The sequence below is a fragment of the Chiroxiphia lanceolata genome, chromosome 6 (assembly GCF_009829145.1).
Source record: "Chiroxiphia lanceolata isolate bChiLan1 chromosome 6, bChiLan1.pri, whole genome shotgun sequence".
NCBI lineage: Eukaryota > Metazoa > Chordata > Aves > Passeriformes > Pipridae > Chiroxiphia > Chiroxiphia lanceolata.
The window spans coordinates 26,244,982-26,262,298 of record NC_045642.1 but is presented as its reverse complement, the minus strand read 5'-3'; the positions used below and the strand labels follow the sequence as shown (position 1 = coordinate 26,262,298).

The window sequence follows — 17,317 nt, the reverse complement described above, 5'->3', positions numbered from 1 at the left end:
CATACTATAGGAAACAATTATCATGGCTGGGCTTCGCGAACGAAGATTGGGGGAGGGCTCTACCCACGTTTGTTACAAGTGCACTGGTGGCTAAAAAGACCAATACGAGATAGACACGTCCAGTTGCAAAAGGCACAGCAGAAAGACTCCTTAGGTGGTATATTCTGCAAGACACGGTTCTTTCTGCGTTGTCTTTTCTCCTCGAGAGTGATCCTGCGTGTGTTCTCAAAGGAAGCAGCAGCGTTATAGATGCTGTGTCTCCAGACCTCCCGATTGGAGGCCAGAGTAGACCAGTTATGGTGATCAATATGGCCAAGGCTGAGATGTTGTTTCAGGGAGTCCTTGTATCTTCTCTTCGGGGCTCCTCTCGTGCGGCAGCCGGTGGCAAGTTCACCATAAAGCAAGATCTTAGGGAGGTGGTGGTCCTTCATCCTTGAGACGTGCCCTGCCCAACACAACTGTGTTCTCAGCAACATGACCTCAATACTTCTGATTGCTGCTTGTTCTAGAACAGATGTATTAGTCACATAATCTGACCAGTGGATGTTTAGGATTGTACAGAGGCAGCGTTGATGGAAGCATTCTAGGAGTTGCAGGTGGTGGCGGTAAATGACCCATGATTTGGATCCATATAAAAGAGTAGACAGCACAATGGCTCTGTAAACACTGATCTTGGTACTTTTCTTCAGGTGTTTATTTCGCCAGGCTCTTTTATGGAGTTTTCCAAAGGCCCTGTATGCCTTTGCTAACCTGTTGTCTGTCTCTCCATCAATCTTACCATCCAAGGAGATGAGGTTACTTAGGTAATTAAACTGCTGGACTGATTTGAGCTCTTATTTGCCAATGGTGATGTGGGGATGATGGAAGACTTCCTGAGGTGCAGCTTGATAGAGAATTTCTGTCTTCTTTAAGCTGACTTCCAGCCCAAAAAGCTCAACAGTGTCTGCAAAGCAGGATGTTAAACGCTGCAGAGCTACTTCTGTGTGGGCGACAAGGGCGGCGTCATCAGCATAAAGCAGCTCCCGAATAGGACCTATTAAGGTCTTAATAGGAAACAATTAAATGTAACAATATGTAACTGTTGGCCTCTATGAATATAGGAAGAGCCAGAATAAAAACTAAGTGGCAAAAGTGGCTTAATCTATAAGCAATTTATTTCATTGATGCAAATATTTACAATAAAAAAGGAAATATAACTGACACAAGCAAAGAAAATGTAATTTTTTGTTATTTTGCTGTGTACCGTTGAGCATCTTCAAAGAGGTCTCTTTAAACTGCACTGTCATCTCAGTGTCCCCACCTCTGAGTCAGTATATTTTTCTGTATCAAAAGGACACTGATACAATTGTGGCAAATTGCAGGTTTTACACATGGTTGTGTTCATGTGTGTGAGTAACCATGTTAGCACCTTGAAAGTCTTCAGTATAAAATTTAGAGCCCTTTTGCACAGGAAAGAAAGAAAGAAAAGGTTGGAAAATATTTCAGTCTAAATGTACCAGTCCAGCTGCATTTAGATTCTTATTTTTTTTCTCTGCGAAATTTCATTTTGATTCAGAACAGATAAATGAGTAGCTAGAAAACAACTTGAGGATCAGACCTACTAGAATATTCCTGTACTCCCTTCATTAGAAAAGCTACGGTCCAAAGGTTTAAAGAAGGAAAAATTTGTTTCTTGTTCTAGCTGAGTATAAAGACAAGCATTGATATGAGCTATTCTGATTTCAACCATTTCAGGATTTGGGTGTTTTGACAGTTACACAAAAATCCTATACATTGTCACTGCAAAAGGCGTGTAGAGTTTTCTTTTTTTAAAGAGAAATATATAGTGAATGTCCTTTGTCTTCCTCATGGGTGGGTACAAAGTTTAAATGCAGTATTTCTTTATAAGACACTGTAACTTCTGAATTTTAATTTTGTTTCAGAACCTTGTGTTCAGCAGCCACTGTAAAGCAGTTACTGGCTATTCAGACCATGTCATATATAGAAGGAAATCAGCTACCTCATGTGTACGATGCTGCCAGGTGACTGAGCTGCCGTCCTTCCTGTGCATAGCCAGTCCACGGGTAAGTCCAAGTTAAGTTGTAAATTATGTATTTTCTATTGTGTTTTCAATCTTGTTAGAGTTTTGTCTTAGGAAAAGAATGATCTATTACTTTCTTTTGGTTTGGTAAAATTGTTGTGAGGATATCCTTTTGCTACTGTATTCAATAGTGGGTTTTTTTGTAGGGGAAGTGACTGGAATGTGTACTGAAGAGAAAAGGAAAGTTGTACGATGCACCCAACAGGAGTTGTTCTGAGATACAGAGATTTCACTTTCTCTCCTGATACCAAAAGCAGTAACAATACAGAATAGATTGTTAAGTAAATTATTCCCCAGTAATCCAAGGGGGAGATTTAGTAATGATATGAACAGAATGAGGTGATTGTTTGATGAACTCTGATGGCCGAAGTGGGCAGAGGAGCAATGCTTTTTTGGAAAGGATGTTTGTTTTCTCTCGTTGTGTCAGCTTATGCTCCAAAAAGGAAACACTAAATTGCAATATATAAGGATTACTCAAGTTGGCATTTTTCTAAGTCTTTTGCATGTGAAGTGGTACTGCTTGGGGTTGTCCATCATCTAGTAAGTGAATTTTAAAATTAATTTAACAGAAGTTTCCTGGGCTGACACAAGAGACCTTCATAAGCCTATGGCTATTGTATTCCATGTTGCTGAATGTTGACAAAGCTGGACAAAATGTACTATTATTACCAGATCATCCAGATGTTGTATTCTTTAGTCACTATTGAAGGTACTCCTGTAGGCATCATTAAATGATGTGCAGTTATACTTTCACATCTGGAGATGAGTGGATGGCAAGTAGGATGTTGTGTTTCTTGCCTACATGCAGCTGCTCAATATGAATTCATCTGTGCCAACAGCTCTAGGGGCCAAGAATCCAACTGAAGTGCTCGAAGTCAAATACCACTTCTCAGTTACAACATACTACCTGGTTTGAGAACAAGAGGTTATTCTGAGACTAAATTGTGAAACCCACTTCACCTTCAGATTCCTTTGATATGTCACTCTTTGTACCTAAATATGCATCACAGGTGAAGAATATGTTGAATTCTTCAAGCAGGAAGGGAGGAGAGGGGCTTAGAAGGCTACATATGAAGGGGAGGGGAAAGGTGAGGAGAGATCATATCTGACAGTATTCTAATGAATAAAAGTTACCTGTTTTGGCTTGGCTGGTATATAAAAATGATTAAGTGTAGACATGGGATTTTGTTCCTAGGAATACAAAGACTTAATTTTATGCTTGTTAGAAACTTTTGGCAGAAGTGTAGAAGACCTGAAACAGCAGAAAGAGCACATATGTTCTCAGAAACTATAGCCTTCTGTTGTTGTTGGACCTGTGATGAATTTTGGGAAGTTAATGGAGCGAATGATAGAAACAGGAGTGTATGTTTATGCAGCAGCTGGGGGGTCAGTGTTTTCTTTCTATGCAGGCAATTTTCCTGAGTACAGACAAGTCTAAATCATAGAAAAAGTAATTTGGAGGATGGGTTTTGCACGCTCATTAAGAAGCTAATTCATTCCTTTTCAAGTATAATTGTTTGGTTTAGTTTCAGTCGATCTCTGCCACTCTGGAATATTGTATTGAGAAGTAATTTTGGGCATCTCACAATGTTTAAAAGGCTAACTTTGCATGGGGATAAATGCAGGAAGCATTTCACAATTGCCCTAACTAAGCTAAGTAAGGTGGCAATGCATTCATGTATCACTAACATTATATTTTTTATGTATTTCTGAACCATGACTCTTGCAGTTAATCAGTTTGACAATAATATGTTGACGTAGGAAAGTTTAGTGTGCTAAGGACTACCTTACCTTTTGTTATGAGTAAAACCACACCAAAAAAACTCCATGGGGGAAAAAAACTTTGAAAAACTGCACCACAACAAAAAGGAGAAGGAGGAGAGTGAACAAACTTGAATGAAAGATTTTTTTTTTTTTGGTCTATTTCAGAAATGTGTTGGGGTTTTTTGTATGGTCACGTAAAAGATACAGGACTCTACTCTAGAAATGTGTGTCTGCATTTAAAAAGAAGTGATACTCTTGTGTCCTCAGATGTCAGTGAGTGTTACACAGGTTACATAGGAAGATTAGTTCTTGTTAATGTAGAAATTGCACTGAGGCACACAGATTTTGTATAGAGATTGTCTCCTACTACCTCTTCCTTTAAGTGAGGCATTACTGAAACGTAGCTTGTAGAATCTTATGAAGTGACTTTGTTTTTCTTGTGAAAATCCTGGTGTATGAATCTCCATATTGATTTCAGTAGATAAGGCATATTTCCACGTCAAAAATTAGTCTGCTCTGTTTTGTGTGTAGTGGCTGCCTGTCCTAGGGCTGTCCTGGAAATCAATATGGCAAGTTGTCTGTGCTTGAAAGAGTACTTGTTCCAATCTATTCAGTGTAGAAATATGAACTGAAATGTGATGGTGAATAGTGCCTCTTAAAGAACCTAAGTCTGTACCATCATCTGCAGTATACAGCAATATTCAGGTGACAGAATTTGCCTGCATTTTGAATTTTTTGCATTTTGAGAGAGGTTTTGACCTCTCTCACAAAGGTCAGAGCTATACCTTGAGTGGAAGTGGCAGTACAAGATAACTACCTACTCTTTTAGGTATGGAAATGGGTACAAAGTCTTAACACAGTTCCTTTCACTTTGCAATGTTTCACGTGGCTGTGTGTGTAGACCCATAAGCGTGCCTGGTTTAAAAATAGGTCTTGGCATCTTGCAAAACAGTGGTTTTACTGTTACTGTAAATATTTTGTATGCTTTTTCATTGTTTTTTTTTTCCAATCTGGACTGTCATTGTGCTCATGAATTTGTTTAAACAATTGTTTGCCCTTGCAAAGAGAAATCTCTGTGAGATTAATTTATTCCTATGAGAAGAGCTCCTCTAAAACAAGTCTGGATCACAGGTTTCCACCTAGATCTTTTTTAATACCTGTTACTTTGAGTTAGCTCAAAGATAAATGTTCAGGGGGGTACAGCCACCATCTAAGATACCAGGCAGTCTTGAGGTATGGGTTGCTCCCTCCACCCTACATTTCTAAACTGCAATATTTAAAACTGGTGATATTTAAACTATTTATTGCTTATAATTTAGTGAAGCTGTTAAAATGTTTTCATTTGCATGACATAATGCATAGCAGTTATATCACACCAGAGTAAGCTGGAACAAAAATCTAAACCCTCTTCAAATACATAGATGCTTTTCATCTGGTTCTTTTACTGTGTTTAATGTTTCAGTTGTTCCATTATCACACTAATTCCCACCCTACTTAATTCTGCACAAAGTCTACTGCCTGCTGTTCACCATCAGACTCCACAGTCTCCTGTACTGTTTCTTCCTATGCAGCCCCAGCGCCTTTTTTCAAGTGTGAAAACTTTCACAAGATTGATTTCCTCTGTTCATTTTCGTTTGTTCCATTGCTTTTCCTAAATATGTCATTTTGCACACTGTTAGGATTCATGACAATGTTTTTAACTTACATGACTTCACATGGAGGATTTTTTTTTCATTGTACTTCTGAAATAAAAGCAACGACGTCTTCTAGAGTAGTGATAATTTTCTTCTTATATTGGTGAAGAAATTGTCACAGGATTTTGAATTTCTTTGTTACGAGCCTATGCTGTAAGGTTAATTGCCTAATAGTAAAATTTTAGACTAATTATCTAATAGTAAAATTTTAGTTTCATTTCTATGTGAGTTTACAACACATTATTAAGTGTCTAGATAGTATGTAAAAGTTTCTACTAGCTTCCTTTTGTAAACTTGGTTATAAATAGATTATGTAAATACACCAGAATGTTGGCCCAAAACAGACTTATGTTCAGAAAAGATAGAAGTTGGTAATCTGCAGGGGGTTTTTTTTGAGAGATTCTTCGGCTAGATAGTGAATTGTTCTGCATTTGTTTGTGTGAAAGTATTGAAACTGTGTTTACTTTGGATCATATGATTTAACTCTTGGTGAAATACCTGAAGAAAAACTTAGCAGAGCAGTCTGTCCTTCTATCTACCATGGCTCAGTTTTGCTTCTGATTGTTGTCCCTTACCATGGTAAGGGCAACATAAGAGAAAACTGTAGATTGTACAATGCACAGCTTTGTCTGCTGGCACAGACTTTACTCGAGGACCTTACGGCCATTGCCACCCAGCTGTTTGGCTAATGTGGACCTTCCAGTCTGTACAGATTTGGGTGGATGGGATAGAACAGGGGGGAGTTAAACTGATGGAGTCATTCCAGAAGAGCTCACATGGCACGAAATCGCAGTTGCTATGTTTGTAACACTGGTCTGTCCAGCTAGGTTGTATATACTAAAACAGGTAATAGGGCATAGGATTCATAGAATGCCACAAGAAAAAGAGCACTTCTGTTCAAAACAGCTGTAAAGCCCAAGAAATGTGCTGTTCCAAAACAGAGCTGTTTTTCTGTTTGTTTTTTTCCTTTCTAATTTCTGTTAAGGATATGTAAATCCCATCTCAGCTAGTGAGATAAATACTTGAATGTGAAGGGCAAAACTAAAAATAAACAAATAAATAAAAGAAATCTTGGCAAAAGGAGAGGTGCAGCAAGGATATTACTCTTTTACTTTCAGCTTTGCACTCAGTTGTGTAACAACCAGCACAGTTTATTAACAGACAAGTATTCTGTACCTGGGTTTTCTTATGGTGTGGAGAGATGTTGCATTTTCGCTTGTTTTAAGCTCAACCAAAGATTGTGTTTTCATTTGTACATTTCAGTAATGATTTGACTTCTAAAATTTGATCCAGTGGTAAGGTGCCTGAACTGGGGATCTAGGGATGAGGGGAAATCTGAACAAGACTATTGATGATTATTATTTTACTTGTAGGTAACAGCTGTGCCACTGGAGTTCTACTGCAATGACCGAAGTGCAGAATACGAGCGCAGGGCACTAAGGGAAGGAGGAAGTCTTGAAGCAAAGCAGTGTGTACTCCATGGATCCCCTGAGCTAGCAGCTGACTGGCTGAAGCAATGCTCCCAGTTCTTCCCAGAGCATCCAGGAGGGCTGTTAGGGATCAGGCCTCAGAATGGCTGGTCTTTTATCAGGATACCAGGTAAATTTGGAGGTTGTCATGGAACAGATGAGATAAAAAAGGACATCTGCTCTTTGGGGGTAATTTATGCTTGGTTATGCTAAGCTTATGGGCTTTTTGAGGGATTGGGGGTGGCTGTGTGTTTGTTTTCCCTTCTGAGTGAAAGTTAGCCCTGCTATCTTACAGTAGACTGTGATTTTGCATCCTCTGTCTGAGGTAAAGCTGTTGATGGTTACCGAAAAAGTCTAATACAGGCTTTTCTAATGCTTACAAACATCTCTTTGCAGCCGTCCAAATTACTGTAGACAGACTTGCTTACTAGACTTGCACAGCCTGCTCTCACAACCAAATACTGTTTTGAGGTTGGAAATAAGAAGGTTGCAGGAAAAGTTACAATCATACCTTGCCTCTTAGTGTGTTGGAAGAACTTCATATTGTCCTGAGAGATCTTCACTGGTCTACCTAGTGAAAAGATTAAAATTACTTGTAGCAGTCTACCATGAGAAGGATGGATTTGAGGACCAAGGTCAGAAGAAATTTGTCTGGAAAACGAGTCATGAGGGATTTACTGAATTTCAGTTGGAATAAAGAAGACTTATTCATATTTCCTGGTAAAGTGCGAAAAAGTACGATTGTACCAGTAAAGTAAATGTACTTAATTTTTTCCTAGAATTACACTTAAGTAATCCAAGATCTCCTAGAATTTGATTGCCGAGTACTGCAGTGGCTTTCATTGGCTGGACATGCTCTAGCTGTCGGAAGATGGTCCTGAGCAGTGAGCAGAGTTCTGCACAAAGTGCTAGAGATCTGACAGACAGCCAAAAGGAAAAACAGCTTACGCTGCCAGATGCGAAGTTATTCCCAGACCCTTTTGGGTCAAGGATGTTTGGCAGGGGAAGTCAGTACAGTAAAAGGAAAATGGCCTTTTGCTTGCTACAGTCCAGTTTAAGAAAGTACCTCGTAAGTGGAGTTATTTGAAGCGCATGCATGTTTGTATCTATGTAATGGAGAAACCGTTTTTCATGGGCTTGCATTAGCTTAGTAGTTCAGTAATAGTTCATGGCTTTATGGTTTCTTCAGAAATTCTTTTAATTGTTTGTTAATTACTTGAAAACAGAAAATTAATCTCTGTAGCAGTAAAAAGGAAAATTTAAGGGGACAAATTAAAGGAGAAGGCATGGATAGAGAAATGAAGAAAAGTAGCAGTGCAGAATAGACACAGGGCTGCATTCTCTTGAAAAGACTTCCATTTTAAGCCAATGAACCTTTTTACCAGCAAAAATTCTTAGAGGAATAAAGATGGGATACAAGAAGCTTACAGGAGTGAGTGCATAGGTACAAGGTTAGGCAAATTGTTGTCAAAGTACAACCGAATTTGGTTGAGAAGGTGGTTGGGATGTATTATGTAAAGCTGGCTTAATTTGGGAAGTGTTGGAGCTAACGATGGGTTGAAAAAGTAGTTTTGTACGGCTATGTTTTAATTAGGTGGAAAGTAGCATTCAAATCCAAACTTACTCTAAGAAGAGAGGGCACAAACCAAAACAGGACAGCTGTGTTTATACATGCAGAAGTAGGCACAGTGCCTTACAGAAAGTGACTGATGTGCTGAAGGAACCATTTGCAAGGCTAAAGTCTAGCAAGTGTCAATTGGAATGGTAGCTGTGAAGCTCTATGGAAAATAGGTGACAGATGAAAAGGGGATACTTCCCTCTCCTAAACCCTGATCTGTTCTCTCGACCAGACTCGGTGTTCCCAGTACCCTGGCAGCAGGCTCGGCTGTGATCACTGTGGGAATCTCTTGAGGCTTTTCCTGTTCTTTGAAAGAAAAATGGTCCTGGATTAAATGGCAGGAAGTGTCTGAGTCCTTTTAGTATCGATAAAAAGCACCGGCCTCGCGGGCTGTTTACTGTGAGAGCCAACTAGCTCCTCACTGACCCCATTGTGCCGTGCAGACTGTCGGGAGGGGAACCAGGGGTGTCAACTGGAACCCAGGCTTTATCTCTCTTTCCTCTGCCTTTTGCATGTCCAGAGGCACTTTTTCTCATTCTCCAGAGAGCGCTTAGCCCAGATACAGTCATCGGCTAGAACTCCTGACAAGGGTTATTCTGAGTCATAATCATTTGTAACTATTCTTCCCAGGCCCACTGTATCCCCTTGTAGATAATTTATGTCCATATCCCTGCGTGGCTGGAGGTAGGGTTGTGGGGTATTTTTTCAGACTGAAAGCCGTACAGTATGATTTGAAAGTTACTTTCTTTTTGGTCTGGTTGCTTTTTCTTGTTTGTTTCATACAGTGCTGAAGAACCCAAAAATTGTGTCCTAGGGAGAGCTCTTTGTTGTGTAGTACAGGATCTCTGTCTCCTGACTGACTTAAAATTTTAGAAGTTCCTTTGATGCTATTAAAAAAAAAAAAAAAGACCAAAAAAGCCCACCAAACCAATCAAACAAAAAACCCCCAACCAAACCAACCAACCAACCAAAAAAATCATTGTCATTGTCACTGGAAGTTATTGGCAGTCATTAAAAATAAAAAATGTAGAATTGCAAATTTTGGATATCCTGTTTTAAAAAGTAGGTTATCTTTTTCTTCACACAAGGTGAAAGAAAATTATAAATAGAAGTGAGAGAAACTAGAGGTGGAAGGCACTTCTTTTTTTCCTCTTTTGAATAATTGTGGTGTTTTCTGAAGATGGCATGAATCATTTACATTTTCCGTTACCACTTTTCAGAACGTGTCCTTTGAAGCACTAGGTGGCAGGCTTTCAGCATGCAAAAGTATTTGATCTTGGAAAACACAGTGGCATCAGGATAGCACGCTTAAAGGTGCCAGTTTAAAGACAAATGGTTTTCTCTTCCAGAGACCATAAATCTCTTTTTGGTAATATCGATTTGCATTGCTAAAAAAACCCCAATAACTTTCTCACCAGTGCAGTCTGCTCTGCTGCTGAGATATTGGATGAGTTTATGAACGGTTAAAAAGTTGCTAACTTTTCAGACCATCTGCAAATAAGTTCTTTACTTGTAATTTGCATTTCATTGCTATTTAAAAATAGTAACTTACACAATGGAGACCTCAGGAGCCAGCAGCAAAGGACACGCATCATTTCCAGTTAGCAAAGCTTAATTCTACCTATTCATGCCTTTGTGAGAAAAACAGTAGCATTTTTCTTTTGGAAACTTGCTAATATGTTAATCTGATCCTGTTGAGACTAACTTTTGAACAGATCCTATTTGTTCTCTGAGTTTCTTCCAATCAGGTGGCTTTTGGTTAATAACCATGTTAGTTTGTCATGTATATCTAGACTTTTCATGTAGCTTCACTCAGTTTAATTCATTCTGAAATAGCAAGCTAACCAGTTAGAATAAAAGCAGAATGTCATGGCTGTATGGATTTAAAGGAAATAATAACATTTTGTATAATGCGTAAACATTGCTACTGTGCAGTTTTTTGGTTCCATAGATGTGTTTTAAAACCAAATAACCCGAAGTCATTTCTATTTTGCTTAACTGCCTATGTCCAGAATCTGGTTTTCCTTAAAAGGATGCATGAAACTCTTAGCGATTTATGTAAATGAGACCAAATCCTGTCCTAGAGATGAGTGCACCATTATATGTTATTCTGCACTTAGAACAAATGCCAGCCTGATGTGTGGGCTTGAGTTTTCCTTACAGTATCTTCTTGACTTGGCTCTCCAGCTAATGGATTCCCTAAGATAGTTGCTAATGGGAGAAAAAACAGTGACTAGATAGGCAGAGAAGCAAGAAAGAGCAGACCTCTCTAGTCTTGGGTTGTTAACTAGTGAATTGCAGGTGCATGGCTGTAAAATTACCCAAGGAGAGAGCATTCACAGCATTGAATTATAGTGCAAATGGAGTAGCTACTAATTTTAAACAATACTCAAACTCACATTGTTTTAATTTCAGAATGGAGACTGTAGGCTGCATCTTCTAATGTCCTAATGTAGATTCCACTAATTCCAGCATTAAGTCTGTTATTTATATTTAAGCTAAAGGATATTTTTGAAAGAGAACATGATTAATATACTAAAGTGAAAAGAATCCACCATCTTTCTGGGTAAAAGCAACTAGCACTGACTAATTTTTCTTCACTGTTGGAAGGACAAGAGAGAAGTGTGCCTTGTTTTTACAGCTTCAGCAAGTCGCTGGATACTGTGCCTTTCTCTGCTATTATAAAGTTCTCTTCTGTTTTTAAAACCTTTGTCCAAAAGAAGAACTTTGAGTAGTGCCATTTGCTCCACAAATAATTGAAATTATGCCATATCATTGCACAGCACATCACTTGGGTACTTTGTTCCATGCCGTGCTTGTAAAATCTGTTTAGAAGGGCTGTCGAGTGATCTGTACTCCTCTATTCCACTAGTATGAACCTGTATTAAAATGCATGGTGGTCAAGTGAAAGAATTTTTGTGTATAACTTTTTTTTTGATTGAGACATTGGGCAAGACAGTTAACTGCCTTAGAGAAAACTGCATTTTCTTCAGCCCATGAGTTAATTTGTTCTGTGCAGCAAGAAGTGTGCAGAAGTGTTACCTGCTAGACACGTTGAAAATACTTGGGTTCTGTACTAGCCTGCACCATCTGCAGTTACCAGCTTTCCGTTTTGGCTGTAAACCTAAGTTCAGATATCCAAAAGAATAAAGAAGCATCAATGGCCTTTCCAACAGATAATTTTTTGGAAGAAAATTTCTCTTCATCCTCTTTCAACAGCAGCGTATTGTTTACTGAAGTTTACGTACAGAATGTACAAACAGGAAGATCTCCTTCCTGAAAAACACTTCATGAGCAGTGCTGAAGTAGAGAGGACATGAAGTGTAAAATCTGAAGTGACTGAAAAGGTTGCCATCTGGAAATATTTCTTAAACAAAACAAAAGAAAAGCAAAAAACCTCCAAAAACCAGGGAAGAAGAAGAAAAGGCAGTGCTGTGAGGGGATTGTTATTTTACAGTGACCTAGAGAACTATTTTTCACTTTCTGTGTTGGTGAGGGGTTTGATCTGTGGAGGATAGATGTAAAGATTAGCAGCAGGTAGCAGCAAATGTGCAAAGGACAGCATTTTCACATGTGAAGTGGAAAACATTTCTTTAAGTGTCAAGGCATATTGATCTCGTCAGAATAAATCCTTAGATGAGGGAAATGGCTGTCCAAAAAAAATGATTCAGTCCGTACTTGGAAGGAGATCAATTTGTGATGAGATTTTGCCAGGTGGGTATGTTTATATGCTCCTGTTCCAGCAAACAGAAGTTATTGTTAGTGTATGTGTTTGTATATATGTATATATATATATATCTTATAAGCAGTTTTTCTATATATATATAAAATAAGCAGTGTGATTTTAAGTGTCTGCCAGGCGGGATATTGCAGTTTTTTCCATCACACTTCATTATTTTAGGGCTTACAATGCAGTGAAGTATTAGGAAATCTTAGAACTTGTTGCATGTATCTGGTTTTGCTTTATTAGTTACCTGCTTTTCTTCTATGTCTTTTTAGACAAAGAGAGTCTGATCACTGACAGTGGAAAACTTCATGCTCTTGATCTTCTGTTGACACGGCTGAAATCTCAAGGACACAGAGTTCTTATTTATTCCCAGATGACGAGGATGATTGACTTACTAGAGGTAGGAGACCTATAGCTTACAGAAGGCAAATTTTGAAGATGGAAATTTAGCAACGATGTTTTGGAGAAAGTACTGTAATTTGAATGTGGCAAACCTGACATAAAATTGCTATAACTGTAGAATACCCACTAAATGCATTAATACAAGGATGTAAGAAATGCCATACAAAGTTGGACCTAAGGTCTGACCGAGTGTTATAGTGTAAAACATTTATACACTGTTATACACTCTGTACCAGTGTATAACAACAGATGGTATGGGGAAAATGTACAAGAATAGTGATGCTTCACAATTAGATGCTCATTCTCCAGCAGTTTGCAGCTCAAGGGCTTTCTGATCTAAATGCACCTCCTGTATATTCAGTTAGTCCAACACGGATTCTCCATGGAATTGTTCAGTTGCATCTTGACACATTGTTAGATGTTGACATTTGCACTGCCCTGTGGCAAGGGGTTGCGTGGTTTAATTATTCTCTTTTGCTGGTTTTGAACTGCTTCATTCTATTTTCATTTGATGTTCACATGTCCTTTTAGTGGAAGGAAGAGGGAGAACAGTGATTAATTCTACACTGTTTATGTTGCTTGTAATTTCACAGGCTTTTACTGTTTCCCTCTATCATCCTGTTCCTCTGCAGAAGTTTGGTAAACATTGAGGTTCTCTGGCACATACAGTAGGAAATAAATTAAGAATTAAGTCATTACTCATTATTTAAATACAGTCAGTCTGCCTCTGAAGAAAAAAAAAATCAGTATTTGATGAGCAGCCATGCCACCAAAGCTAGGGATACTGTCTTCTCCACAATAAACTGAAGAGAAAATGTGAGAAGCGTGAATCAATAGCTGCCTAAGTCATGAGTTCTGTATGAACAAGAGTGCATTTTAAGGTCAGCAGTTAATAGTTCAATAACAAATCACAAGCTGAATTTTGTTTTTGCTGCTGTGAGGAAAAACAGAACTTGCATGGTTGCAATTCTGTGTTTTGGCACTTTGCCCAGCATTGCTTTGTATGCCTCTTCTTTTGGCAAACGTTGGACATGCTGTAGGTTTGTTGACACCTGGCATTACACCGTGAAGCTCATACAGCTGAGTGTTCAGTGCTCCTGTCTCTTCTCTTAGCATTCCATTTTAAAGGCTTGTGAGCACATCATTTTGCTATTCCACCTTCTGAATGTTCAACCTCTTTTGTTGGGTTTTATTACACAAGTAAGCCACGTTCCAAGTCCTCTGTTTTTCTTTCTCCCCACCCAAGTAACAGAAGCTGAAGTTAAGCAAGCTAAAAATCAAGTAAGGACTCAATTTGTAAGAAAATCCTTGCAAAAGTTGTGTATCTCTAGATATTTTTTTTTCCTTACCTGAGATACCAAAGTACATCCCATCTGCGTACTTGAATATGAAAAAACACAAGATGTCTTTTTTTTTCAGCGTATTTGTACTGCACTGATGTAACTGTAACAATATATATACTGACTAATGTTTGCAGGGCAGAAAGCGCAAAGCACGTTGTTTACAAAGTTTGTTTGATGTAGCTTCAGCTGAAGAGCTTCTGCTTAGTTCAGCCATTATAAAATAGCAGATATAAATACAAAGAGAATTATTTTCTTTTAACAGAAGAGGATAAAGCATAATTTCAGTACTGTTGCTGATGTGTATTTCATACTTTTTAAGATTTTGTTTTTCTCCATGTGATTGTTTTCTCCTATAAGAGTAATTGTCCATGATTTCAGTGGCAGTTAGATTGCATTCATGAGATGAGAGGTCAAATTATATTCTGCATGAAGTAAAATGTATTTGTTATATTCTACATAAAGTTTATTAGTTGTGTTAAAACATAAAAGTGCTTAATTTGGACTATGAAATAACATGAAGGGAAAATATTTTATAGTTTCTGAGAAAGTATCAGTGTGGAAGCCCAAAGAGCACTGGCTTTAGGAGCACTGCATTCTTACAGTACTCGGGTTGTCATGTGTTGTTCATTTCCTGTATAGGTACTCTGTTGGAAGGGCCACTTTCATTATTTTTCCTAGACTGATGCTTCTGGTTGCTTGATGACCCCTTACACTAAACAAGATTGGCAGGTAGATTTTTCAAGCAGGTCTAATATAAGGATCTCTGTATGAAACTGAAGTCTCCCTGGGAGGCTTCCCCCACCCCACTCCATCACTCCTTGTGGGAACTAGAAAAATGAGCAGTCATCAAGTGCCTTCCACAATTACAGTAGAGACCAGGTATATTATTCATTAAATAGTTTCTTTGCTATCAGAGTTCTCTCTTTAGATAAAAGCATCCCATTTCTGTGAGTGATCAAAGTACTGAACTGCTGAGAAGTGTAGTATGAATGTGGCCTTTTTTTCTGAACTGAAAGATTGTACTGTTAATATTTGGGAAAGTACTGGACAAAACCAGTTCCCCCAAAAAAAGGATGTTTCATATGAGGACTGTTAAACTACTGTGAAGTATCTGTCTTGATCAAAGAAAGGTGTATGGAGGCAGAACAGAACCTGTTATAAGATTAGCTAAAGGCTAAGGTACTAAGCTAGTTTGCAGAGCTGGGGAACAGTCTGTGAATGCCAGTATTGCAGGTGTAGAATAGCTTATTCTTTTGTATTCTGTGCCTTAGTGCAAATGTTTGAAGTCTGGAATAAGGATAAATGCACCTGATGGAATGAAAGAAGTTGTTTTCTATTTGTGCTGAAGTTTGTTTAGAAGACAGATAATGAAGAGAAGGTTAATAGATGAGGGAAGACTAAATCAAGACATTGAAAGGTTGAATTATCATAGAGGCAGATAAAGACAGTAACAAAGAAATAAAAGGAAAAGGTCCTTGTGATAATAGAAAAAAGATGGATCAAATCTGGAGAAAAAGTGACATAGTACCTAACTGACAACTGTATCTCTCTGGTTTTAGTTGATGACTGAAACCTGTCATAAAAATTGAATAAATTAATAGTAAATTAGGGCTTGTTTGTCTGCATGATGAAGTAGCTGTTTTCTGCTTTGAACTTCTATTGTTGTACTCCAGAAAGCATACTAGCAATGAGCTCTGTTTTGTAAGGTTAGTTAAAGTGTGGCTTTGGCCATTTCCACACTATTTTATTTACCTGATTTTCTCTCTCATCTGCCTTACAGTGAAGTTTGCTTCCACTACTGCAGTGTTTTTCTCAGGTTCCTTATAGTACAGCAGCTCTTTCACCATTTCTGCAGTAGTGAAGCAGAACAAAAAAGGATCAGGAGCCCTGAAGGATAGGTGAAAAGGAGAACTGTCAGGTTTATTGGAGTAGAAGCACTGCCATGTCTTCTCACAGCACATCAGTTCTGTGTCTGCTGAACTTGGTGGCTTGAAGCAAGATGAATCCAATACTTCTTGGTGCTGAAGCACCAGCTACTCCTTTCTGTCTTCATTTGCATTCACAGCATCTTAAAAAAACTCATGCACCACCAGTAGGGTTAAACCTAACTAATGTAACCAGTAGATGTTGCATCTCCTCAGCCAAGCAAGGATCACATTGTTCAAATACCCCAGAGGGTATCTTTCTGGAGAAACTGGGGATATTTGTATAGCTTTTAGAGCTTTGTGTGCATGAAAAAAGTCTCTCGTTGGAAAAAGCCTTTGCCTATAGCAAAGTTGATGCCATTTGACTTGTGTCTCAGGCAATGGTTTCAGTTCTACTGCTTGGCATGAGCTCTGGGCTGACACACTAGTGTAATATTCAAAGTGTTCTTGTATGTGGTGACATTTACAGGCTCTTTACTGGTGAGATAAAGCCTGGACAGACATTAGATACAACACTGAGGTTTTAAAAACACTACTCAAATGGTATAAAATCAGCAGGGAGTGGGTGCAGTTGGTTTGTTTGGAAAGGTTTGCTTGCACAGTGAAAGCTCGAGATTTAGTAAAAATTTATGCTCTGTGAAAACAAACTTCCCATTTTAATGTTTTTTGTTTACCTATTTGTTTATGGGAAAAGGCATGTACCATCACATTGTCTGCAGTGCAGCAAACATATCCCCAACTCTGAGCTCACATTGCAATTTATCTCTTACATGAAATGTAAGAGATGATATATTATAGAGTAGCTTTAATTTATGAATTGTATAATTACCAAGTATTGCTTACATAAGATTGCTTACAGCACGTTTGTTAATGACATTTAGGGAATTTATTATTTTAAGTAGCAGTTCTGCTTTTATTATGTTTTGGGTTTATTTTCTGGAAGAATCAAGATTGAACAATTTCGAGAGCAACTGTTTTTTCTGGTGTATGTTCTTTGCAGGAATACATGGTTTATAGGAAACATACCTACATGAGATTGGATGGTTCTTCAAAGATTTCTGAACGAAGGGACATGGTAGCAGATTTTCAGAACAGGTAATGTATTTTTACAAGGTGTGTTTGTGCTAAAATGTGTGTACATAGACAATTGGCATAAGATTTAATGGAAATAAGTGAAATCTGCACTTATCTTTCCTGATATCAAATTGACCTCATTTATCTGAAGCAGTTTCTATGTGGTTCTGACCAGTAGTCACTGCTGTTGATGTGAATCCAGTTGTATTTAGGAATTTGTT

The 17,317-nt window shown here is 38.2% G+C and overlaps 1 protein-coding gene across 2 annotated transcripts in view; it reads left to right on the top strand.

The window, feature by feature from the left end:
* The window catches only part of INO80 (INO80 complex ATPase subunit), a 68,818-nt gene that overhangs the window by 39,271 nt on the left and 12,230 nt on the right, over positions 1-17,317 (top strand). For both annotated transcript variants that reach the window (XM_032691372.1, XM_032691373.1), the window contains exons 25-28: positions 1,923-2,063; positions 6,912-7,137; positions 12,625-12,752; positions 17,023-17,117. In XM_032691372.1, coding sequence (XP_032547263.1) covers positions 1,923-2,063; positions 6,912-7,137; positions 12,625-12,752; positions 17,023-17,117 — 590 coding nt within the window. The remainder of the gene's footprint in view (positions 1-1,922; positions 2,064-6,911; positions 7,138-12,624; positions 12,753-17,022; positions 17,118-17,317) is intronic.